The sequence below is a fragment of the Pleuronectes platessa genome, chromosome 8 (assembly GCF_947347685.1).
Source record: "Pleuronectes platessa chromosome 8, fPlePla1.1, whole genome shotgun sequence".
NCBI classification, from domain to species: Eukaryota; Metazoa; Chordata; class Actinopteri; order Pleuronectiformes; family Pleuronectidae; genus Pleuronectes; species Pleuronectes platessa.
The window spans coordinates 23378679-23403851 of record NC_070633.1 but is presented as its reverse complement, the minus strand read 5'-3'; the positions used below and the strand labels follow the sequence as shown (position 1 = coordinate 23403851).

The 25173-nt window shown below is 37.2% G+C and overlaps 4 protein-coding genes and 1 gene segment (V, D, J or C); 3 read left to right on the top strand and 2 right to left on the bottom strand.

The window, feature by feature from the left end:
• Positions 1-737: 737 nt before the first annotated feature.
• Positions 738-4121, bottom strand: LOC128445756 (uncharacterized). Of its 2 annotated transcripts, XM_053428585.1 has the most exons (6): positions 4012-4121; positions 3558-3884; positions 3104-3448; positions 2451-2564; positions 2124-2188; positions 738-1590 (listed from the first exon to the last, which is right to left on the bottom strand). In XM_053428585.1, the coding sequence occupies exons 1-6, from the start codon at positions 4085-4087 to the stop codon at positions 1471-1473; spliced, it is 1047 nt and encodes a 348-aa protein (XP_053284560.1). In that variant the 5' UTR covers positions 4088-4121; the 3' UTR covers positions 738-1470. The 2 variants fall into 2 exon arrangements, with proteins under 2 accessions (XP_053284560.1, XP_053284561.1); XM_053428586.1 differs by lacking the exon at positions 2451-2564.
• Positions 4122-8136: 4015 nt separating this feature from the next.
• Positions 8137-10924, top strand: LOC128445755 (uncharacterized). Its single transcript, XM_053428584.1, has 6 exons — positions 8137-8249; positions 8368-8703; positions 8929-9279; positions 9395-9517; positions 9638-9696; positions 10284-10924. Exons 1-6 carry the CDS (start codon positions 8207-8209, stop codon positions 10419-10421), a joined length of 1050 nt encoding a protein of 349 aa, XP_053284559.1. The 5' UTR covers positions 8137-8206; the 3' UTR covers positions 10422-10924.
• Positions 10925-13289: 2365 nt separating this feature from the next.
• LOC128445753 (uncharacterized) lies at positions 13290-15396 on the top strand. 3 transcript variants are annotated; one of them, XM_053428582.1, is made up of 6 exons: positions 13290-13421; positions 13534-13842; positions 13932-14255; positions 14423-14548; positions 14640-14695; positions 14783-15396. In XM_053428582.1, exons 1-6 carry the CDS (start codon positions 13328-13330, stop codon positions 14897-14899), a joined length of 1026 nt encoding a protein of 341 aa, XP_053284557.1. In that variant the 5' UTR covers positions 13290-13327; the 3' UTR covers positions 14900-15396. The 3 variants fall into 3 exon arrangements, with proteins under 3 accessions (XP_053284557.1, XP_053284556.1, XP_053284558.1); XM_053428581.1 differs by having other exon boundaries at positions 14420-14548; XM_053428583.1 differs by lacking the exon at positions 13534-13842 and having other exon boundaries at positions 14420-14548.
• Positions 15397-15775: 379 nt separating this feature from the next.
• On the bottom strand, positions 15776-20789 carry LOC128445752 (uncharacterized). Of its 2 annotated transcripts, none has more exons than XM_053428580.1 (6): positions 20568-20789; positions 18761-19105; positions 18323-18670; positions 17555-17671; positions 17030-17085; positions 15776-16158 (listed from the first exon to the last, which is right to left on the bottom strand). In XM_053428580.1, exons 2-6 carry the CDS (start codon positions 18966-18968, stop codon positions 16030-16032), a joined length of 858 nt encoding a protein of 285 aa, XP_053284555.1. In that variant the 5' UTR covers positions 18969-19105; positions 20568-20789; the 3' UTR covers positions 15776-16029. The 2 variants fall into 2 exon arrangements, with proteins under 2 accessions (XP_053284555.1, XP_053284554.1); XM_053428579.1 differs by lacking the exon at positions 20568-20789 and adding an exon at positions 19248-19408.
• A 3042-nt stretch (positions 20790-23831) lies between these two features.
• On the top strand, positions 23832-24869 carry LOC128445629 (T cell receptor alpha variable 20-like). The segment is given in 3 exon segments: positions 23832-23927; positions 24070-24126; positions 24505-24869. Coding segments are annotated over 3 exon segments (465 nt in total).
• Positions 24870-25173: the final 304 nt, after the last annotated feature.

The window sequence follows — 25173 nt, the reverse complement described above, 5'->3', positions numbered from 1 at the left end:
TGATTTGCCAGGTTAAAGTTGCAGGACAGAGAGAGGAGTAAATCACTGAGTTAATCACACGGCCTGTAGAATTGTTTTTAATATGAAACCACTGTGCTGGGATATTATTATCGAATCTGTCAGTTTTATCATGGAAGGAAAATGTAGAATATTTCAAGGTCATAGTGATATTTGCAGTGTTTGACTGAAAGTCCAATAGAAAAGAAACTGATAATTATAAAAGTTCCTTATTTGTCCTTTTTGAATATTTGTCATCATTCTCAGACGACTGACAGTTTTGTTTCTCTTGTTTGTTACTTTTTTGTTTCATTTTATGATATTCATTAAACCTTGTGGTTCTTTCATGGTATATTAAATATATATATATTTTTTTAGTTTTTTTCAAATATAAACATATAAAATTAAACCTTTCAATTTATATCAATATGTTTAAATGGACATAGTCCTAATTTTAAACCTATCATTTAATTTCATGCAAATTCTGAGGATTTGTAAAGGATTAGACCAAAAGGAGGAAAATCTATCTTGTTAATGCAACAAGAATAGTATTGAAATGGGTAAATCCACACCACACCAGTAACTTTGAAAAAAAATATGTGAGATGTTATAACTCCCCAAAAACAACTCTGTATTAATGTTGAAAGTTGAATGTTCAGAGCTGGTGAGTGTATATGAATAGATCGCCCTCTCATGTTGATTCTATCATGCACTTAGAAATCTGAGAGAAAACATGAACATGAACATAAACCAGTCTTTATTAAAACAAATAACAATGTCAATCAAATAGGCCAATACATTGATGAATTATGGTGAAACAGAAATACTGAAACATGCCATCACCAAAAAAAACAACAAAGAAAAAGATCGTAAAAGTTGTAGTTCACACTCGCATTGTCAGCATTCATTTTTGTTTCTCTGAATACTCGAAGGGCTTGTTGGTGAATCACCAGCTGCCAACGTAACCACTAACTCAGTCATTCTGTTCCGGTTACTACCCTCCAACATTTTGTCTGGCATCGAACACAATGTACACCAAGCTCGGCTAACAGCAAACAAGGCTGGTTAGCTCAGGAAACTAAATGACAGTAGAAGGAACCAAATACTGAATCCCACAAGATGAGTCAAGTCAAAGTGACCGACAGCATTGATCCGATTTCTGTTGCACAGCCGAGAGAGTTGGATACTGTTTACAAGACCGTTTAATGGGCTTTTATTGTGAAATATTTGCAGGACAGGAGAGTAAACATCTTCAAACTGTATAGTGTATACATTTAAAAAAATTACAACTGACAACCGCGACACGCAGCCGTTCCATGGTGATGCTGTTCTGTAGACGGTGTCACTCACGTTTACATACTCACCAGTATAATTTGGTCGCTAATCTTAAAAATATAGATTTTGGTACCCAACCAAATTGCACAGGCCCTGCTATACCGGTGAAGAGGGATGTTGCTGGATGTGGTGATGCGCTCAGCTGCGCCTTACAGAAGAGTACAAGCACTGATGTGGTGACTCTTTCTTCTCCTCCACTCTTGCTCTCCTTTCAAAGAAAGTCGGTGCTACATAGGTCAATTCCTCTGCTTCACATTCCTGCAAAAAGTACAATATACAGTGTTTGTGGTGAACATTTCTTTCAGAATAAAGCTGTAATATCAAGTTAAAGTTAAGAACATAATGACTTGGTGTACATTGCGTGTTCGTCCTTCATCCACCACTTGAGATAAATTTGATACCACTCTCTACAATTTTACATGAGTACCTTGTGTTTTGCAGTTTTCTTTGACAAAATACACATGGTCAGGGTTATGAATACATTATTGTTACCCTAAAATGAAATGGTTAAAACTCCACAGTCTTAAAATGGTCACTGGCAATATTAAATATATATTTGTTATTCCCAATATCTGGGTTTTCTTGCCAGATTCACCAGTTGCCTGTTCCATTGAGTTTTTAGTGGTTTGTATGTAAATTTAAATAGCTATGGTATAATTGTGCAATTTACTAAAATTCGTCAAATCTTGACTTAAATGTCTCTGACTTTAATTACACACTCTGACTTAGTTACACATCGATTATTTGTTAATGCAAAAATATTGATAATAGTAACTTTAAAGTACATTTACCAAATTATTTGATTGATCCAGACTTGACCTGCCATGTTCTTTGTGATGGAAGGTGCTCATGGTGCCTGTTAAATAAAAGGAAAAACATTTTCTGTCACTTGAACACTTTTTATCTGCTGAAGTAGTAACCATACACACATTCTATAATTAATAAATAGACAGTTGGTAAAATTGAACCCAAATGCATGTTGTTCCAAAGGAGACATGAAGGTGGATTTTCCAGTAGAGATCCACTATTTTCAGGACTTAAGATGCAAAATTGCTAATAATTAAAAATTAAACATGCATAATTAAACAATTGTCAAAGTGTCAGTTTGATCAACTTACCTTTACAATGTTTGCAAACTCTTTGATTTACTTTGACACTAAGGACGACATTCAAGGTCACACAACAGACCAACAGCACCGCAAGCACAAGGACAAGTGGGTCCAGTTCTGATCCTGAATCAGAGACATTTCCATTTAGACATTAAACACTATCTGATTATGGGATCTTGGGATTAATCATTTGTTATTGGCATCACTGGCTTTTCCAGATTCCAGATTCAAGAAGTTTTACTGTCACTCCAGTTACAAGTGCAAATATTATCATGTGAAGAACCCTTGCAGGGTAGCTCTGGAGAAGAAAATAATATAATAATAATAATAATAATAATAATAATAATAATAATAAAAGAGTATAATAATAAAGTAAATATACAATAATACAATTAGAATACTTGTTAACAGAGACATAATGGGACAATATTATGTTGCAATGTTATAACAGTGATGGCCTGAACACGTTTTTATTTTGTATTTAAATTTATTGATATTTTTATTTATAGTATTGCCAGCTGGTATATGATGGAATTGTTGAGCTCACAGCAAAAAAGCTTCATGTTTTTATCAACATAATGTTTCTCTCTTAAACTCTTTGCTTACATTTAATACATGAATCAATCAATCATGAATAAGTGTGAAAATAATATAATACATACTCGTCTCCACTTTGGTTCCTCCACCAAACAGGATCTCTCCACATGTGACCACAGCGCAGTAGTAAGTCCCAGCATCTGAGGAGTTGTGTATAGTTTTGGACAGACTGTAGACGCAGCTCTTCTCCTCTTGTCCATCTCTCCTGCTGCTCTGAGTGTAAATGATGCCGGGATGGGAGCGTCCTGATCCGGCTCTGAACCAGTGCACCCTGTGTTCACCTGGACACTGGACCAGGTTTTCTTTGTGCTCAGAGAGAAGTGAACACTGGAGGATCACTGAGGCTCCTGGTCTGACTGACGCAGTCTCTGGACTTTGTTTCACGCTGTAATGTTTCTGCTGATCCTGATCTGGAGCATTTATTTGAAAAAGGCATTAAATCACTTCACAATGAAAATTGTTACTTACAAACATTGTCTCTCACATGCGCTCAGACACTGACGGTACAAAGTATTTTACCGTTCACAGCCAAGAAAGTGCCACCAACGAAAGTCAGTTGATATGATGATCCATTTTGACAGAAGTATGTTGCTTCATCCTCTTTGCTGACATTACTGATGTTAAGAAGATACTGATCATTCACTCGTGTGAGTGTGAAACGTGAATCATTGACTTGAGTCTCCTTCATTATACTTGAAGCAACTATTTGCAACGCATGTCCAAAAGACTGTTTATACCAATAAAATAATCTGTTTTCAGAGGCTGGACATTTCAAACTGACGTTGTTGCCGCGTTCCACCTCAGTCAGAGAGATCAGCTGAGGAACCTCTGCAGTTAGAATCAGAGCTGAAGAAAAGGGACAAATAACACAGTTAAGCCTTGTATAATATACCGTATTTATATATCTACAAACACAGTATCGATGGTTAAACAATAATTTTCAGTAGTATTTTTGCTACAGTCATGTACTCACCCTTTGTACCAAAAATAATCAAAGCAGCCAGTTCCCCAAACATTGTGGTGCAGGGGCGTTCTGTAGACCTACTCATGCTTCCCCTCCAAATGAAAGATATACTGATACGGTCATCGAGATGTTAACAGTCGGATACAATCTGATTGGCTGAAACATACAAACTGCACTGCCCCCTAAACTTGGCAATCACCCAATTGAAAGAAAAAAAGGCTCTAAATGGTCACATTGAAGGTAAAATAGAAGAAATCGGTTGTGTAGTTTTGTGAAATTTTGATAATAATCTTAAAGGAATAGTTCACCCCAAAAATACTCACCACTATGCTGATGGGGGGGGGGGGGGGGGGCTTGGTGAAGTGTTTCAGTCAACAAAACACTTTTGGAGTGTCAGGGGTAAACAGCGTTGCAGCCAAATCCAATACAATTGAAATGAAAGGTTACCACTTCAAATGTAAAAAAAAAACATAAAATGCCTCCATACTGCTCCTGTGGTGTCAGTAAAACAAAGTTGTTCTTCAAGATACAACATCTAGTGTTACAGTGCAGGCCTAGTTGTATCCAAATGTGTTAGCTGGTAGAAACACTAAATGCTGAAAACATATACTCGATGTTGTTATCTGAACTGAAAGAAAAGGTTTCAGGGCCTAATCTTGTTTTTTTTTAAAACAGAGAATAAATGGTTAACTCTTTGTTAACACTTTTTCAGATTCATTTTTGGAAACATCAAGAATGAGGCCAACAGAAAGAAGTCGGTGGTTTCGACAGTGGGCTGTGGAAACAAATGTCAAAGAAGCACATGAGCTTTTTATGTCGCAATCACGTTCGATCTTTCTATAAGTATAAAAATACTGTATGAAGTTATTGTCGAGAGAAAAACTGCCACTAAGTTTCACAGCTTTTAGTTTAATTCATTCTGCACAGCTGTCTTCAGAACGAACAAAGTCTCCTGCAAACGCTGCACACACAGACGTAGGCTGTGGTGGGCCGCCTCTGCCCTTTGACCAACCACTGAGGATGTTTACTCAGAATAGACCTGAGCGACGGCTTCGACAGGAAGCACTGAGTTTAAAAGTGCAAATCCTCACAAACAAGTTTTATTTAAACCAGTGACTGTTGATATGTTCTTGTGCGTTTCTGTAGAACGATAAATTCATTGATTCTTCCACCGTCCTGATGAGCCTATGAGAACCGTTTTGTCGAACTTGATTTCTCCCACAAGTTATTAATAAATCTATGAAATCAGTTAACCTCAATGAGTCTTTGAACTGGTAACAATTTGTTATCATAAGCACTTGAATTCAAATGCTTATTCTTCTACTTATATATATTTATATATAAGTTAAAGAATTCAAATGCTTATTCTTTTACTTATATATTTATATATAAGTAAAATAATTCAAGTGCTTATGGCTTATGACGTCTTAATAAGCTACACATTTTTTTATTTGTATCTAATGCAGATGGACACACTCACACAAACCGAGAGGGGGGAGGAGTTTCAGTGGTTTTGACTGACGTGCTTTGTATTTTTCCACAACTGCAGACAGCTGTATGGCAAACAATTAAAACAAAATTAGCAATTTGTATTTCGGATACAATTTACATGTTATGTACATATGCATTTAAAACATGTGCAGCTTTTCATAAAATGCCAGAGGACAGATACTCAAACACAGAAACTCCTCCATCGGTCTTTGTTCAGGTTCACGTCTGCCACGACAACAAGTAAAACCACAGACTGCAGCTACACTGAGAGAAGGCTGGGCCGTGTGTCTGCCCTGAGACCAACCACTGAGGCTGTTGACTCACTACACACCCGACCAGGGGCTTCAAACTGAAATGTAGTGAGGGAAGAGCGACACGCAACTAGTTGAACAAACTGAAAGTGTGTGTGTGTGTGTGTGTGTGTGTGTGTGTGTTCAAATATATTTTCTGCATGTGTATATTCATTTATTTCCCATCACTGTGGAGATCCTATCATCATCTGTGCATTTTTATGAATGAGAAATGACATTTACAAGTTATTGATAAAACTTTGAAATTTAGCCCGGAAATTAGGGGGAAAAAAAATCTATTTAAAATATTTCATCTTCAAAAAATGTCAGCCACGTTGAAAACTTCATTAGTGATGCGCCATGGATCTGTAAAAATATTTAGTTGTATATATGTTACGACAGCCTTAACATTTTTTACATATTGTGATTACGGCTAAGTCTTTGGGGAAGATATTCTGTTGGTTTAAGTTTTAACATAATACGATTTTATTCATTTTCCCTTCTTGCGATAACAAGCCCCCTTATTTACAAACAAAAATTAAAGACCGCTCAAAACAAAATCCAATTCTTAAAATATTACTTATCTATATAATGTAATATTTAACATCTTCAGGTTACTTTGTTGTGGTGGAGTTTTGATTGAATATTATTTCATTCAGTATTACTTTGTACCTGCTGCCACTGCATCACTGTCATCTGATGTACACTGAAACAGAATTTAAAAAACTGCCGAATTACTTACTGAATTACTAGTTAAGTGATAATCAAAGCATAAATTTAGCAAGTGTGTGATCCTCAACTACTCCTGTAAATTGATGTGATATTAACAAACATAAAACAATAAAACACTGGTTTTCCACTGGACGTTTTTATAACAGATATAAAACCAGAACGAGCTCAGCTTGAGACTGAGCGTGAAAAAAGCCCCCTCATATTCACACCTTTTATATGTAACCCTCACCACAGCAATGCTTAAGTTTCCATTTGGTCTTTGGTGGTGACTGTGCACATGTGTTTCTGTGTCTGTTTGTGTCACATGCATCTTCTTTTTGATGTAGTTTTAACCCCATAACTTGAAATGTTGTACAGGTTGTACAGGTAGTTCCAGTTGTACCATGAACTTTCATTCTTTAGTATTTTTTGATGTTGTCCAGTTTGCTGTGTTTTGTAAACTCGATGTGAATGTGTTTCTGAGATACTGTGGCAATGGAGCTCTGCTTCCTGCTCACAGCCGCCTGTAGAGAATACAGAAGATGGACGGTGTGACCACAACCACCTCCCAGCTCAACATGCTGAGCTTGATGTGCTGTGTGGGGGGGTCATCACTGCCTCGTGCAGCATTTCACTGTGTCAAAGAGCTTCATACACCTTTTTGTCTTGAATTAATTAAATATAAACCGTTTGTAAGATTGTATTTTTTGATTTGAGGAAGCAGAATCTTACACTGTAGTTATATATTGTTCAGTGCTGTTAGAATTGATTCAGGCTTCAAAGCTTTGGCATTGAAATGCTTCAGGTTACTGTATTCTATATCCCTTTACTTCTTAATATCCTATTAAATCAAAAACATTATTCCAACAGTTTTTCAAAGTTACCTGCACTACATCCTCCTAAACCTGTGGAGTTGAACCAGATGTTTGTTATTGTTGGAAAATGAAAGTAATTAATCTAAACTCAAAACTGGTTCATCACTTGTGCAGAAACATAACAATAGAACAGTGTTATTCCACAGGACTTCAATATGTATTTAAAATGACATTCAGAGAAAATGGGACGAAATGGTGACGACTTTAAAGCAAAGCATCGAAGTCTTTATAAGGAAGTTGAAAAGTATGAACTGAATTAACCGACAGGAGAAAGACTAAGTTTGTTAGAGGTTATAAATGTCAGTTTCGATACATGTTCTGTTAGTTGCCCAGTCTATATTACAATGTAAGACTGTGTAACTCTTAATAAAGTTGGTTGAGTAGTTTTAACGGCAAAGAAAACAACATACTTGACCAAGGTCGTCATTTTTACTGTTTGTGGAAACCAGTCTCGAATTCTGTTCAATAGTGAATTAAATGATGAGACAAACACAAATATGTGCTGTATTTGGTCACAGTGTGTTGTTTATTGTGTTATAAGGGAAGCTCTCTCATACTTGACCCTATGTAATGTGTGGGAGGTTATTATAATGTCTACTTTGCTTCATGTTGTGTTACTATAGTGTCATTTTTAGAAACATGAAACTTGAGGTTGCTGTTGGTTGTTTCATGTGTTTTAGATGGAAAGATATCAGATATTATTTCCGCTGTGAAAATGAGAGGCCAATCATATTGCTCTCACGTTGTTCCCTCCCACTTGATATGATTACATGAAGGAAATCTTCCTGCAGTATATAAGCAACTAAATCAACGACTGTCTGAAGAGGATTAATTAAAATGCTGATCTTATTCCAACTGCTGCTGCTGCTCGGAGAGACGCGTAAGTCAATCTCTACATTTTGTTTGGAACACACGGGATGTTTTAATTGTTGTGCTTGGGTCAATTCAGCACAGCACATTTATAAATTAATCGTTGCTCAATTTAATTTAATTTTTAGGAAGCGCATTCAGTCAGATCATTGAGACAAAGACTGCTGATGTCGGAGATGAAGTGAAGTTGACGTGCAGCCGCCGCGAGGGTTCTGATTTCACAGCCAAAAACCTTTTTTGGATCCGGCTTGTTTCTGGAAACTTGCCTGAATTCTTGGGAGGAACATTTTCCTTCGATGATGATCGTGTTAATGAGACTCCTCACTTTACAGTCAAGCAAGAGCCTGGAAGCTTTGTTCTGTACATTAATAAAGCAGAGCCGAGTGATGCTGGAGTTTACTACTGCATGGAACAACTTAACCTTGACATGAAATTATTGAATGGAACATTTCTGAAAATTAAAGGTAAATAAGTAACACAAACATTTCACAACTTTGAAAAATACAATTACTTTGATTACATTTTTCAATTACTTTTCAACAACTTATAAGCAATTTAATCTTGTCTCTATATTGTTTTTATAAAGAGAAGAAATATCCTCTCAATTTACATCAATGCATATAAGTAAATGTATTAAAATTGTTTTCTTTTCATTCGAGCTTGTTTATTTTTGTGTTTATATTTCCCAGGACCAGAACCTGATATAACTGCCGTCATTCAAGTCCCTCCATCTGACCCGGTCGGTTCAGGAGACTCTGAGACTCTGCAGTGTTCCGTCCTGTCCGACTCTGACAACCACACATGTCCAACATATGACAAGCTGTACTGGTTCAGAGCTGATGAATCTCATCCCAGTTTAGTTTATATTCATGGCAGTAGTGGTGATGAATGCGACGGGAGCCTTGAAGCTCACTCACCCCACAGATGTGTCTTCAATTTCTGTAAGAGTTTTAGTTCCTCTGATTCTGGGACTTATTACTGCGCTGTGGTCACATGTGGAGAGATTTTATTTGGACGAGGAATAAAACTGGAAAATGAAGGTAACATTTGTGTGTTTAATATCATGTATCACAAATTGGTCACATTTGTTCCTTTTGAATTTAAACATCATTTCAAATCCTATTTAACTTTGGTTATTTAATTATTGTGTTTCAGTGGACAACATGTGGCATCTACAGAAGGCCAATACAGTTCTGTGTCTGTTAAGTGCTGCATTGGCGATAAGTCTGATTGTTGTTGTCGTCCTGTTCAAAAAGAAAACGTGTGATTGTTGCAAAGGTGATCAAATAATCGTATATTTTACTTATTTAAAAGTATTTAGCAAAAGACAAATACACAGACTTTTAATTAATCATTTGTGTAAATTGACCTGCATCATCTTTATCTTTTATCACACAGCTGGAGTTTCTTTACAAACAGAGGCTGCAGCAGTCGGTGGTAATCCGCCAAGTCAGCAGGTAAAGTACATGATGAAAAGATAGAAACATTAATAATGGAGCCCAACCTATTTATTGATTCATATATGATCCTGTCACGGACACATCGGTATCTGCATTTGTTGCTGGACAGTCTGTCTGTGTCAGTCCGACATGGTTCAAATGATCAAAGGATCAAAATGATCTGGTGCAGAGTTTGATCTGCAGTTTGACCTCGTTGTTGACCACTGCTGTCGTTTATATGAGGACGTAGAAGAAGACGTGTTCAACTTGTTCCACATACTGAAGCCTCACTGCCACTAAATCTTTTTATTATTGAGCATATCACATGTCCAAGTTGCACAAAAACACTCTGTGGGCATTTTACAATACACACGCCAAATGTTAAGTTGATTAGACGGACGGTTTGCAAAATATATGTTCTACATTGTATGTAGTTGTGCATTTTTTAAATTCTATTGTTACCAATTTACACACACACAAAAAGGAAAATCTTTCAAAATATATTTAATATCATAAAATATTAGCAACAGCCCCCAAAATCCATATCGATCAGGATGGCATATGTTAATTTCAAGACATTTTGTTTTTTCCACATTCTTCCCCAGAGACACGAGGACTCATTGGTTTATTCTGCACCGACCTTCAACAGGAGGAAGGCTGGTAAAACAACCGGGAGAAGAAATGAAAAACCTGCAGATAAAGAAACGGTCTACTCTGATGTCAGAGCTTATGCGATAGATTAACAATCCAAACAGTCAACTTTTGGTTTAAATAGCTATTATTATTCTGCTTGTTACTCCCTCACTGCAATAAACTCAACTAAATCTCCACTGTTTGCTGCTCTAACTCCTAAATGGTGGAACGAGCTCCCTATCAACATCAGGACAACAGAAAGTCAACACATCTTCCACTGCAAACTAAAAATACATCTCTGTCTACTTTACCTTAAATTAAAAAAAGGAAAAAAAACTGAAACTACCCTCCGGCACTTTGTAGTTTGGCTTCTTGAAGAAACTGTTACTTTCTTGATTCTTGTTGTTCTGGGTTCGTACCCTCATGGTTGATGCACTTATTGTAAATCGCTCTGGATCAATGCGTCAGCTGAATGAAATGTAATCTAACTGTGTATTTTTGAATGCTCAGCTTTTTTTATTTTTTAAGGTCAATCGTGCTTCTAGTGAACTGGCTTTTTGAAAGATTCAAACTTACACTCTGTCTCATATGCAAATTAAATCTATGAATACAATTTATTATTGTTTTTATGTTTTAAATATTAATAAATAAAATGCACAGAAAAAAAACTGAATCTATAATAACATTTTACATTAAAACTAAAGAATTTATCAATAAACAAAAAATGATTTTCATATAATTTGAAATTAGTTTTTTGGACTTTAATTTGTTATAGCGTAAACTACCTACAAGGGGCAAGAGGTTTAGAAATGGAGATTGAATGTCTTGTTTCTTTGAAAACATTCAAAACCTTGAAAATATTTTTTACAGCTCAAACCTCAAATTATAATTCATACTGTTTTATTTCATCGCTTATTAGAATTTTACAAATAATTCAAATCTGTTTACACTAACCATGAATCTGTTTGTGCTGTAGAAATGAAATATTCCGTGCCAGACGAAACTGTGTAGTACCACCAGAAATTGAGGGGGCAGTGTAGCCAACAGTATAAACAAGATGACAATAGGACAAGAAGAAGAATTTTCAACAAAATATTCAAGTGTCTACTTGTCTCAATGTTCACATCCCACAATATGTTTAAAATGAGTCCAGAACCTCGTCTCTCTGGGTTTCCCTCTCACGGACGTATGTGAGCAGTGACGGCTAGAGTTTGAATTGAACGTTTGTCTTTTTGTACTTGAAGGCAGCACGAAGGAGCCTCATGAAACTGACTCCTCATTCAGAAGAAGAGTTTGTGAAGGAGTCTCTTGTTGCTGCTGTGTGGTGACGCTTTGTCTTGAAAATCCATCTCATTGGCTCTTACTGATATGACATATTGACAAAAAATACATGTTTGGCCTCAGAGGAAACAACAGACATAGCAAATATCAGCCAACTATGAGCTTTTGTTTCAGGGATCACTGCAGGTCTCAGTACAGGGGAGGAATTAATTTTCTTTAAAAGCCAAACATGGTGCTGCAAGAGTTGAGGACTTGTATGAGAAAGCTGTTTCCTGCAACAAGCTTTGAGTATCATCATCACTACCATCAGACACCAGAGAGAAGCAGTTGCAGCCAGAGGTTAGTGTGGTGTGTGCGCTGTGTGGCCCTAAAAGCATGTTATGATTTTTAAAATGGGCCTTGATAGGAAAGAGGTTCCAACCTGCTGAGGTGGAATATATAAATAAAAAAAGAGATTTGTTTAAACGTAGTGCAGCCCAGCTTCCTGAGATCAAACAGAGAGAGAGAGAGGATGTGATGCCCCTTAGTCTGAAAACCCAGCCTCAATGATGATGAAGTTTCCGTGAATGTGGGTTTATGTGCATCTCTTTGTGTTTCAGATGCAGCATGAAGCCAAAAACAAAACTGAAACTAAGAGAGGAGACACAATACATTTTGATACAATATCATCTGCAGGGCTTTTGTTTTATATGAAATCTCCCAGTTGATACACTTGAGTCCACCCTTGTAAATAAATCATTGGTTTAACAATAACCTCAAGATTATTATGCATCAAAAGCAGCACTTGTAGTATTGAGAATAACTTTAGTTTCAAAGTAATGCTTTTGAAACAGTGACAAACCAGAACATGTTGTTTCATATATATTGTGCTAGTTTGTTTGCTTTATTTATAACATGTAGCATTTAACAAACATGCTTGAATGGGTATTCAGAGGATAAACACAATATCAGTAAAGGCTGAGAAGACAAACAACAGACAAAACAATACAAAATAATTAGTTCTAAAATAAATGAATAAATAAAGTCAGATATGAAACAGATAGTTACAACATGGTCGTCACAGTAGAAGTGTCTCATTACAACATATAATCGGAGCACATCTAAGATGTAACAGTCCCCTCCCTCTGTCTGCTGTGGGGCTCAGTTCAACTGAATCACCACACAGGGTGAGCTCGTCATCATCCATGACATTTGGATCGGTTGGCTCCATTTCATTGACGGTGACTCCTCTGACTTTCGGAATTACTGTCACAAATACCTAAATATATTTTAATACAGCAAGAAAGAAACAATATATTCAACAATCAACAATACATCTCATCAGATGTATCAAAAGCACAGCCTCAGCCCCACAGAGGGTATAAAGTCTTTAATGTTTTAATTTTACGGCTTGCAACTTTAATGTATTGGTTCACTCTCACTTCTCTCATTAGAGTTACTGTAGACATTTGCCTTTATATTTACAGATATATAACCACCTATAGATTTCTTGGAATAAAACTTCTCTGCAATTAACTGCTGAATAAAACTGTTAGTTGAGTCATGAGGTAAAAGATAGTGTTTCTATAGCAGAGATTGTTTAACTGATTTACAGCTGAAAGTTTCTGCTCTAGAAACCCACCAACAAACTCACTGATGGAAAGATGATAGATATTATTTCCACTGTGGTCGTACATTTAAAAGCCAATCAGATTGCTCAGACTCGTTTCCTCCCACCTAATATGATTGCTTTCAGATGAATCACTGTATCGTGCTTTTCAGAACTCACTTGTGGAACAACCAGAAAATGTTGATCATATTGTATTTCCTGCTAATGCTTGGAGTTGGACGTAAGTACATGTAGAAAGGTTTGATTTACTCTAATTTCAAAGTACTGTACTCATTGTGTAGTAATTTCAAATACATATATTTATATAACTGCTCTGTTTACTGTATTTTCAGGAGGCATAGACGAGCCGAGCTTTGAATCAAAGACAGTTCCTATTGGAGATCATTTTACCCTGACGTGTATCAGGAGGTTTGAAGGAACCATGTGGTGGATCAGGGTTGTTCCTGGAATGTTACCTGAAATTTTAGGGAAAACAAGTAAATTTGTGTCTGTTGATCCTCGTATTACAGCAAGAAAAGAGCCGGGAACATTTGTTCTATATATCACAGGAGCAAAGCAAAGCGATACAGCAGTTTACTATTGTATGAAAAGACACTTCGAAAACTTGACATTTTTAAAAGGAACAGACCTGAGAGTTCAAGGTAATTACAGCCCAAAGAAATGATAATAAATGTGTGTTTTTTTTGTTTTTTTATGTTTAAGTTGTTTTTCTATTTTTCTTATTTACAAGGAGCTGGTGATATGACTTCAGTTCCTACATCTCCTGCTCCTCCCGAACCCTCTGTGTATCTGCAGTGCTCAGTCCTCTCTGACACTGTGAACAAGAAATGTCCAGAAGAAAAGTGTCTGAGCTGTTTCAAAGATGGATCACGTAGTTTGAATTATACTCGAGGGGACGGTGTTGAGGAATATGAAGAGAATCCTGAGAAACTCTCAACAGAAAAATGCAGCTTCTTGAACAACATCAGCTCCTCTGAGGCCAGGACTTATTTCTGTGCTTTGGCCACATGTGGAGCGAGAGCTTCTGGAAACGGATCAAAACTCAACACTGAAGGTAAATACATCATATTTCTTTGTGATTGGGACATGAGAATATAAGGTTATTTGATTTTTATCCATAATTTAACATTTTTACAGCTCATCACAGCTGATGAAATACTGTTAATTACACTTCTACGATTAGTAATTTTAATGTTTGCCCTTTTTCATTTATGTCAGGAGTTAAAACTTGGAATTTGCAGAAGGACAAGGTCGTTATTTTCCTGTTATTTGCTGCTTTGGCTTTTTGCCTGGTTATTATCGCCATTCTTATTTATTCAATCAGGAAAAACAGCAAAACGTCTGACGGTCAGTCACGGCATTCATGCATTTATTTATTGAAACCGTTTTTGACAAAGGTTGCTTCTCACTAACCTTGTGGTATTTTTTTGTAATATAGCTTCAGTTGCTTTGCAAACAAATTCAACAGCCACTGGATATCTGGAAGGTCAGCAGGTAAGATAGATACAGTAAAGTAGAGGTTTAGTAGTTTTTTCCCCGCTGCTAACATCTGTCATCTCACATTTTTCTCTGTTTCCCCAGATGGACGAGGACTTGTTGGTTTATTCTACAGTAAACTTCAAACCCGGGGCAAGGGATCCAAAAACAGCAGAAGAAGAGAGCGTCTACTCTGATGTCAGATTCCTTGAGTTGGATTAACTATCTAAACACTGCATTTGCCAGTTGACGCTCATGTTGTGTGGAAACGCACACCTAGTTTCACCCTTGAGTTAAAAAGAAAGTGAATCATGATACAAGGTAACTGGTGTTTATCTTTGCTGTTGGAATCAAATATCTGTAAACATTCACTTCATGATTTTTCATCCAAGTTGTGAACCCTGTCTTTTTGTACATGTACAGTATTGCTTATTATTATTTACAATATATTTATATGTATTTTTTATTCTGTCAACTTCTGCCGTGACTCACATCTGTGAATAACGCAGTGACAGGAAGTGGTGCGTGTGTAGATGTGTTGCTTCCTTCTTGATAGACAAGACATAAATGACCAAAGCACATCTATTAAAATAACAACCCAGAAGGTAATCATACTATTTCACTTTTCTTTTTCTATATTTAATATTACTGACTAAACCTGCTGATATGTTGACACACACACTGTCATCAATACACATAAATAAAAGAAAGACACATCAGTTGTTGTTGGTGTTTACTAACCACATCCCTCTTAATAGGAAATTTAGAGGGATGTCAACACGAAAAAAAAAAATTCTTAACATGGTAAACATTACGCCTGTTCAACATAAGATTTGCATGTTGGCACCTAAAGCACGTGTGTGTTGCTGGTCATGACTCATAGAATATTCCAGTGATGTTCTCTTCGTCATGTTGAGTTCAGCAGATCAAATTGAGAACGATTAAAATGAGTCAAAGTTACACTGAGGCGTCAGAGTATTGATTCTGAGAGATGACTTCTATAACAGAGACCAACTCTGGTCCCTCCAAGCATCAAACTTTATTGGATTATTCATCAACTGGTTAATTTATTCGCATTTATATAATATAAAGAGCATAGAATATGAATTTTCTCTTTAATGAAAATAAAAGTTCCATAAATTATTCATATTTCATCTGGATTTTGAGAAATGACACACAATAAATTAGACAAGGGATATTATTAAGATATGTGCTCTCACCAACGTTAACTTAACTATTCAATTACCAAAATGTGACTTCAAAAATCATTTAATCAATCAATTCATATACACATCATTTGTTATTATACATGATTTAATCCATCATCATCTTCTCAATGAGCTGCATCAACATTATTGTCTGACAGATTTTCTGATGCTTGAGTAAGTACAGTCCTCTGGTGAATTCCTGTTATTCCATCTTGTAGCTTTTCTTGAGTTGAAACCAAGTGCAGCGTAGTTCATCGCCGCTGCGTTACCATCCTGCAAACAATATGATTCAAAGTTATAAATAAGACCTGTAATACAACAACCAAGTCATCGTTTTACATGTTATAATATATGGTGTCCAGCCTGGTACAAACGATCAAGAGAGAGGCTGGAAACACAGAATATGGCCACTAGGAACTCAGCCACCTTCTAGCAGATCCAGAGAACTATAGATCCAAATAGGTGCTAAACAGTAGATAGTGGTGGTGGTCCTGATGGTCAGTTTCCAAGAAGAGGCTCGCTCTCCTTCTTATTCAGCCTGCAAACTTCATTAAAATCAGAAGTGATGGTAATAGAAGTTATTAAGACTTTGAGCTGGGGTCTCTTTCCACCATTGGAGACCGTTCTAAGAAAGCAAAGTAATGAAGTTTGATTCTGATCTCAACTTTTCTGCTCGGTTTCATAAAAGCAGATGTAAATTCCATATTGCCCTGGAAGGTTTGTTACTGTTATTTATTTCAGTTCACATGGGTCAGGAAACACTGTTCTTACAGAATGATGTTCATAGACAGTCGAAGAAGCTTTGAAGGAAACATAAAACAGTGGATGTTTAACTTGGGGTAATTTAATAAGGAAACGTGGGGAATTTACTTTATTCTTTATTTCTATGTTATTAACTTGTAATGACTACAGCTTACATATTGTTTTTCCTATAGGCTCTTACAACACTTAGCTAGGGTTTGGGTCAGGATGTGGTCTGGTTTGACACAGAGGAAGTCCTTAAATATTTACATTTAATCAAGATCATATCACAAACCTTAACCAAAATCATTTCAATGCCGACCGTGGTTAAAGACATTTCCTTTCCACATCCGCTGTTAACCATTTTGTCTCAACATGCATTCAATATTTAGATTTTATTTACCGCATCATTTGGTTGATCCTCAGCTGATCCATCAGGATGGGAGGCCGTCGCTGCTCCTGTTTATGAAGGCAAGATAATAATGAAGTGTCTCGACAACTCATTTTACATGTTATACAATGTTAATGCCAGTAGATGTCGCTCTGGCATTAGCATCTCAGACCCAATCGCCCCCCTGGTGGCTGGCTGTGGTATAGGACGTATACAGCTCCTCCTTGTTTGCGGTTATGACATGGACCAAACAAAAACGAATGTACTCGTCAGTGTCCGAGCCTCTGTGTCAGTTGCCTTTGTGTCAGTTGCCTCAGTCAGTAAATGCATTTTTAAAATCTTTTTGTGCATTCGAACGCTGCTCACTCGCAAATGGCGGCTAGCAACTCCTTCCCCGCGTAAACGTGAAGCTATTCATGTTAAAACCATGAAATTACATCTTAATTATTACATCGCAACCTGTTACAGAAACTGGCATTAAAAGAACAATAATGGCCCCGGCTTACTTAACAATCCATGTGCACATAATGAACCTACCTTTGCAATGTTCGCAAACAGTCTTTTTCTTTCTGAAGAGAATTAGAGCAACAATCACAATGATGCAGCAGAGCGTCAGTGTCCCAAGCACAATGACCAATGGAAGTTGTTCTTGTCCTGGAATGAGACAGAATCCCAGAGACATTTCATTTCACTGAGTTCACTCTTTCTATCGCTCTCTCGTTCTGCTTCTCCAGAACTGCAGTGTTGTTAATTTTACTACTGACTGGTGCTGCTATGATTGATAAACCTTGATAACACACTATTTTCATTACAACAACCAGTCTGATTTTTTTCTCGCCAGTCGATCGAGGCACATGGCCGACGACGCAGAGCCTGGTTCTGCTACTTTTGGTCCAAATGATAGTTAATTTTTTATAATAATTATTAAATTCAATTAGGGCCTCAACGAAACAAATAGTACCTGAGGAAATTGAGAGAAAAACGCACACACACACACACACACACACACACAAGCAAATAACCAACAGAGAAGTTAGGTGAAGCAAAGTGAAGCCAAATTCCACCCAAAATAGAATTGATTCCATTATAATCCTCACTGAGCCTGTAAACTGTGTAAACTAATAATACCAATAGATCCAAACACTGAGCAGTCAAAGCAAGTGTTTGAATCATCAAGGAAAGTTCCTGTAGCCGTACAGAGAAGAAGAACCTTCTCTTTTCTATCATCAACACAGTGCTCAGAAACTAACAGAACAATTAGGAAATATGGATGGATCTTGATTTCAATAAAACTTTACAACATACTCGTCTCCACTTTGGTTCCTCCACCAAACAGGATCTCTCCACATGTGACCACAGCGCAGTAGTAAGTCCCAGCATCTGAGGAGTTGTGTATAGTTTTGGACAGACTGTAGACGCAGCTCTTCTCCTCTTGTTCATCTCTCCTGCTGATCTGAGTGTAAATGAAGCTGGGATGGGAGCGTCCTGATCCGGCTCTGAACCAGTGCACACTGTGTTCACCTGGACACTGGACCAGGTTTACTTTGTTCGTGGAGAGAAGTGAACACTGGAGAGTCGTCGGGTTTCCCGGCTGGACTGACGCAGTGTCCGGACTTTGTTTGACATAGATGTGTTTCTGCTGATTTTTGTGATCTGTGTGAATCACAAGATGAAAACGATAACGAAAAAACTTCAATTTAGTGCATCGTAGTAAACAAAGACACTAAAATGATCTTACTTTACCTTTCACAGCCAAAATTGTGCCATTAACAAAAGTAATTATATATGGCTCTCCTGCTTGACAGAAGTATGTTGCTTCATCGTCTTTGCTTATATTTCTTATGGTAAGAGTATACAGATCATCCACTTTCCTGACTGTGAATCTCGGGTCGTCAAATTGTTCTTGAAGCTTTATATCTGCAGAAGCTCCTTTAGCAAGTGTTTGGACCATGTATCCAAATTTCAGCTTGTACCAGAAAAACAACCAGGCTTCTGTCCCAGAAACAGAACATGTCAGATCGATGTTATCACCGAGGTTAGCCACAATCAAAGGGATCTGCTGAGGAACCTCTGCAGTCTGATGTAGAGCTAAAGAACAGAGAAACAGTGAGAGTTATACGACAGGACAAAAACAAACACTTCCAAAAACAACAAATAATTATCACAGGCTCATGTGTTTTTACCATATTTCCACCACATCAGTGGCTAGAAACTATATTTACATACTTACATAATGTGGTTAGGAGAATCAGAGCAGACAGTCCTTCAATCATTGTTGTATATTGGCCTGTGTTTGCGTAACTGGTGTCGTCCCACTCAAATGGAAGATTTAGTCACAGTGGAAATCATAGTGATTGGCTGATATAGTAAATCCACTTCCTGTAAATTGTGTGTTCTTTTCCACTGAGAGTTTAGCCAATGACACTTTCTCCCTCTCTAATGTGTGTGTGTGTGTGTGTGTGTATACATATATGTATATAAATACCCACACATATGTATGTTTCAACAACTTAAACATGACTCTAACACTGAATTATATAAATGATTATATATACTATCGTATATAAATATACAATAATACTTTATAAAAAACATATTTAAAGTGAATGTTTTTTTTCATTATTCGTTTGTGTTGCAAAGCACATGGTCATGATTTGAATTAATTTTAGAAATAACTTTATCAAACTGTAGATGGACAGTTTATGATAAAGATTTATATTATTCATTTTATATTATCAACAATTATAACATGTAACTGTTAATGCATAACATTCATTTCTAAATATATATTCGTGCAAAATTAAACTCAACACATTTACAGTAACATATTAATTTCATTTTACAATAATGTTTAAACGATTCTTTCCAGGGCTCACGCGTGTCGAGCTGCTTAGGTTAAATGATATATAATAATAATAATAATGTCTTTGAGATAGAGTTCTTGTATCAGCCTTATTTCATGTTATTTGATAACCCTGTTTTTATACCTTTATATCTATTTTCTACCACATCTTTTTTTGATTTCTATTTACTCATAAAATTTTGCTTCCATACATTTGATGCACTAATAAAATATTATAATATGATAATTTTTCCACCACTGCTGGGTAAGGGTTAGGGTAAGGGGTAATTAAGGGCTTTTAGGGTTTATCTTGTGTCATTTATCCAATGACATGTTGCAAAATCTCTCTCTGGTAATTCAGAAAGTCTTCAGTCGGTGAAACAGGATCCATCGACAGTTAAAACAACATTCAGCCGTTCAAAGAGAAGAATGTAAATCTCTCTCACGTTCCTGTAAAATGTGCAGTGATATGAAACTTCTCTAAATTACAAAAAAAAGAATTCATTAGATTTCAACCATGTCCATGAAAAACATTTGATGTGTTTTCCTCGCCTAAGATTTGTGCTGTAGCATTTACGATCAGACTCCTCTGCTGAAGAAGAGTCAAGTTCCCAAGCAGGGGCCTCTCTGAGGTGAGAAGTGTTGACGGACAGTTTAAGAACCAGGCCACCACAACTGCTCAGATTACGCTGTTTGAAATCTACTCACCATCACAAGATGTTTCGGCCTCTTCTTGATGTCAGTCAAAGGTTTTACATCAGTCTAGACTCACAGAGCTTCACTGTTAACAAACAATCTTCCTGTCACACTGAAGACGTCTGGGGACAACTCAGATGTCAGGTCATATGTTGTCTAAACTGAAATGTTCTTCACACAGGACAGAAAGTCAAGACTTAATGTTGAGATTGAAATGAAATAGAATGAACTGTGAGACTCCTTCCTCCTCACACCTATAAAGATCATTATGTAGCCAACGTTGTGCTTTGATATAAAAGCACAACGTGTACATGTCTGTTGCTGGGCCTTACCACTTAAAAGCAGATGTGTCTTCTCATCTCGGGACTAAGACATAAGTAGGACACTAAACAGTAGATGTACAGCTGGCCTGGACTATCACATTTCAATCTGGCTTTTCTCTGAAAATGCAAATTTCAATAACTGCTGAGGTGAAATGATGATGATCAAATAATCTGTAATAATGAATTTGGTAAAAAAGTAAGATCAAAGTGTTTACTCTAAATTCTCTCTGCAATTTTAAATTGTCCTAAAGGGACAGCGAGGTATCTCCAACCATCTCTTTAAGTGTCGTGGGATTGGTTCATCCTTTGTGCTGCAGCCTCCCATCGGAAATCAAATTGGTTTGTTTCTTAAATTAATTTCCTGAAATTATTAATACATTTAATTATTATTTTACATTATTTCCCAATTCAGTAAATAAATGTAAATCTGTATGTATTGGTATGGACACCTTACCTGAGCCCATCAGGACCCATCTGGACACAATAGTTCAGGCCGGATTCAGACACAAATTTAGAAATTATATTTAGGTTAATGTTGGGGGGGTCTCACACATACTAATGTACTCATTCATATATACCATTCTGTGTTATATTCACTGTCACCTTGTTCCCCACACATGGTTATTTGCATTCTCATGTTCTACTAATTTATCCTACATGTGCCATAATATCTCTGTGCAAGAGAATTCAGTGTTGTGTGTATGATCGTGAATAAGAGAGATCGTGATTGTGCATGTAGGAGAGTATGCTAGTGTTTGTGTCAGAGTATAGTGGTGCATGTCTGAGATTATGATATTAGGTGTAAGAGCAATTATGAATTATCTCTCTTGGAAGTGTGTGGGAGAGAGAATGATGGTACATGTGAGAGAGTATAGTTGTGTGTGTGTGTGTGTGTGTGTGTGTTTGTGTGTGTGTTTGTGTGTGTGTTTGTGTGTGTGTGCGTGTGTGTGTGTGAGAGAGTATACTGGTGTGTGAGACCAAGTATTAACTATCTCAAGGGGCCTCTCATACTTTCCCTTTCACACACACCTGCATGTCGTGATAAACAATGCTAAATGGAAAATTGTGGTTGTGTGAGGTGTGAATCTTTGTACCGACTTGCCTTCAGCTGATATTTTTATAATAGCCGATTGTCGGAATACAAACGCTTCTACCAAGAAGTTGGTTTTAAGTGACTATTCCTTACAAGCACACATCCGGGGGAGCAGACCTCAAAACAGACCGGTGTTGCTAAATTTAGAGGCTTCTTGTACCTAGTTACGTATCCTGTTGATGCATGCGATGACCAATTCTGAGTAAACGTGCTCGGTGGTCTGTCGGAGCAGAGCAGTAGCCAACCACAGCCTACATCACAGCTCAGCTACTGCAGCACACTTTGTTGTTTCACAGGCACTGATGTGCAAATACCACAGTGCTGTGATACAAACAATTGACAAGACTTTTGTTGGTTTAACGAGAAGTAGGAAATAAAATTCATAAAGCACGTACTTTTATGTGTTCAAAATGTTACATTATGTCATTATGTATAATAAGCCTCACAGGGCTCATTTATTTCATTGCTACTCTCTGTGCTGAAGGCTTAACTGTGCTGTAGTGCTGAAACAATGCTTTTCTCTGTTGATTTAAAGGCAGTATCGGCCTGGTTGAAAGCCGTGAGGTGTGTCCCAGAGGATCGGACTCTCAGGGCACAGTCCATATGGCATAGGCTGTGAGGTTCTGAACCCCCCGCTCCCCAATCAATGTAACCTTACCTTGTCTCCGTTTCAACAACATAACGTTTTGACATCGAAAGAATCCAATCGGATTTCCGATGGGAGGCTGCAACTCAAAGGATGAACCAATCCCATGACACTTAAAGAGATGGTTGGAGATACCTCACTGTCCCTGCTGCATAAAAGATGATAAACACTTTGATCTTATTTCCATTGTAAAGTTGGCTTTTCTTTACCCAATTCATTGGTACAGATTATTTGATCATCATCATCTTACAATAGTGCTTTTTGAAATTTGTATTTTCAGAAATAGCCAGAATGAAATGTGATAGTCCAGGCCAGCTGTACATGTACTGTTTAGTGTCCTACTTATGTCTTAGTGCTGAGATGAGATGACATAACTGCTTTTAAGTGGTGAGGCCCAGCAACAGACATGTATACGTTGTGCTTCTATCATCAAAGCAAAAACGTTGGTTACATAATGATCTTTTAGGTGTGAGGAGGAAGGAGTCTCACAGTTCATTCTATTTCATTTCAATCTCAACATTTAACTTATGTTGTCTAACATATGACCTGACATCTGAGTTGTCCCCAGACGTCTTCAGTGTGACAGGAAGATTGTTTGTTAACAGTGAAGCTCTTTGAGTCTAGACTGATGTAAAACCATTGACTGACATCAAGATGAGGCCGAAACACCTTGATCACCTCCTGGTGGCCGGTTGAAGCATAGGCCATTAATGCAGCCTCCCTTATGTTAGTGAATGGGAAATAGATGAATAGATTTTTCTCAGAATTTTAAGTAGTTTTTTTTAGACTGATGTTTCTCCAAGACACATTTTTTTTCTTGTAGTGTTTCAATCAGTTGAACTATGAATTAAAAAACTACTGTGGCAAAGGCCCACTCTGTCTACAAAATATTATTTGATGGAAAATTAATTGTAATTATGATTTCTGCAAAAATCTTTTTTAAAACAATTTTGAAATACTGTATTTCAGGCTATGATGGGTTGAGAAGCATAAAGCACAAAGTAAAAAGGCTCTTGAATGTATCACCATGTGTTGTTCATTACAATGTGTGTATATATACACACACATGTACACACACACACACACACACACACACACACACACACACACATTAGAGAGAGAGAAAGTGTCATTGGCTAATATCTCAGTGGAAGAGAAGAACATACATTTTACAGGAAGTGGATTTACTATATCAGCCAATCTGTGACTAAATCTTCCATTTGAGTGGGACGACACCAGTTACGCAAACACAGGCCAATATACAACAATGATCAAGGAACTGTCTGCTCTGATTCTCCTAACCACATTATGTAAGTATGTAAATATAGTTTCTAGCCACTGATGTGGTGGAAATATGGTAAAAACACATGAGCCTGTGATCATTATTTGTTGTTTTTTGAAGTGTTTGTTTTTGTCCTGTCGTGTAACTCTCACTGTTTCTCTGTTCTTTAGCTCTACATCAGACTGCAGAGGTTCCTCAGCAGATCCCTTTGATTGTGGCTAACCTCGGTGATAACATCAATCTGACATGTGCTGTATCTAGGACAAAAGCCTGGTTGTTTTTCTGGTACAAGCTAAATTTTGGATACATGGTCCAAACACTTGCTAAAGGAATTTCTCCAGATATAAAGCTTCAAGCACAATTTGACGACCCGAGATTCAGAGTCAGGAAAGATGATGATCTGTTTATTCTTACCATAAGAAATATAAGCAAAGACGATGAAGCAACATACTTCTGTCAAGCAGGAGATCCATATATAATTACTTTTGTTAATGGCACAATTTTTGCTGTGAAAGGTAAAGTAAGATCATTTTAGTGTCTTTGTTTACTACGATGTACTAAATTGAAGTTTTTTCATTTTCGTTTTCATCTTGTGATTCACACAGATCACAAAAATCAGCAGAAACACATCTATGTCAAACAAAGTCCGGAGACTGCGTCAGTCCAGCCGGGAAACCCGACGACTCTCCAGTGTTCACTTCTCTCCACGAACAAAGAAAACCTGGTCCAGTATCCAGGTGAACACAGGGTGCACTGGTTCAGAGCCGGATCAGGACGCTCCCATCCCAGCTTCATTTACACTCAGAGCAGCAGGAGAGATGAACAAGAGGAGAAGAGCTGCGTCTACAGTCTGTCCAAAACTATACACAACTCCTCAGATGCTGGGACTTACTACTGCGCTGTGGTCAGTGGCGGCTGGCCAATAGGGGGCGCTAGGGCGCCGCCCCACCTGATTGAAAGTGATTTTTAAAAATTATTTTTATTTTTTTATTTTTTTCAAAATAATAATTTAAGTACTGCTTATTCTACAAATAAATATGTTTTGAATCATCAAGAACCAGTCATACATATAATATAAACCATTAGTTAGGGGATAATTTGTGTCCATGGTCATTTCTCCTCCCTCCTGGGGCGCTGGGAAAGTCGCCCCAGCACTGCAGCAGCTCAGCCAATGGTAGGCTGTTGCTGAGGCAAAAAAACCACATAGCAACGGGTAAATTAGCCAATGAGCGTCATCAAATTTGATTAGCTTGGGGCGCTAAAAATATCGCCCC

Excerpts from the sequence above, each read along its gene's own strand:
- LOC128445756 (XM_053428585.1), bottom strand. The coding sequence starts at position 4,087 with ATGAGTAGGTCTACAGAACGCCCCTGCACCACAATGTTTGGGGAACTG. Across the intron at positions 3,885-4,011 it reads GATTATTTTTGGTACAAAGG|CTCTGATTCTAACTGCAGAG; the intron begins GTGAGTACATGA and ends CCTTTTCTTCAG. Across the intron at positions 2,189-2,450 it reads AGTTTGCAAACATTGTAAAG|GCACCATGAGCACCTTCCAT; the intron begins GTAAGTTGATCA and ends TTTATTTAACAG.
- LOC128445755 (XM_053428584.1), top strand. The coding sequence starts at position 8,207 with ATGCTGATCTTATTCCAACTGCTGCTGCTGCTCGGAGAGACGC. Across the intron at positions 8,704-8,928 it reads AACATTTCTGAAAATTAAAG|GACCAGAACCTGATATAACT; the intron begins GTAAATAAGTAA and ends TATATTTCCCAG. Across the intron at positions 9,518-9,637 it reads AACGTGTGATTGTTGCAAAG|CTGGAGTTTCTTTACAAACA; the intron begins GTGATCAAATAA and ends TTTATCACACAG.
- LOC128445753 (XM_053428581.1), top strand. The coding sequence starts at position 13,328 with ATGAATCACTGTATCGTGCTTTTCAGAACTCACTTGTGGAACAACCAG. Across the intron at positions 14,256-14,419 it reads ATCAAAACTCAACACTGAAG|GAGTTAAAACTTGGAATTTG; the intron begins GTAAATACATCA and ends CATTTATGTCAG. Across the intron at positions 14,696-14,782 it reads GATATCTGGAAGGTCAGCAG|ATGGACGAGGACTTGTTGGT; the intron begins GTAAGATAGATA and ends CTGTTTCCCCAG.
- LOC128445752 (XM_053428579.1), bottom strand. The coding sequence starts at position 19,290 with ATGATTGAAGGACTGTCTGCTCTGATTCTCCTAACCACATTAT. Across the intron at positions 17,086-17,554 it reads TGTTTGCGAACATTGCAAAG|GAGCAGCGACGGCCTCCCAT; the intron begins GTAGGTTCATTA and ends CTTCATAAACAG. Across the intron at positions 16,159-17,029 it reads AGGATCAACCAAATGATGCG|GATGGTAACGCAGCGGCGAT; the intron begins GTAAATAAAATC and ends TATTGTTTGCAG.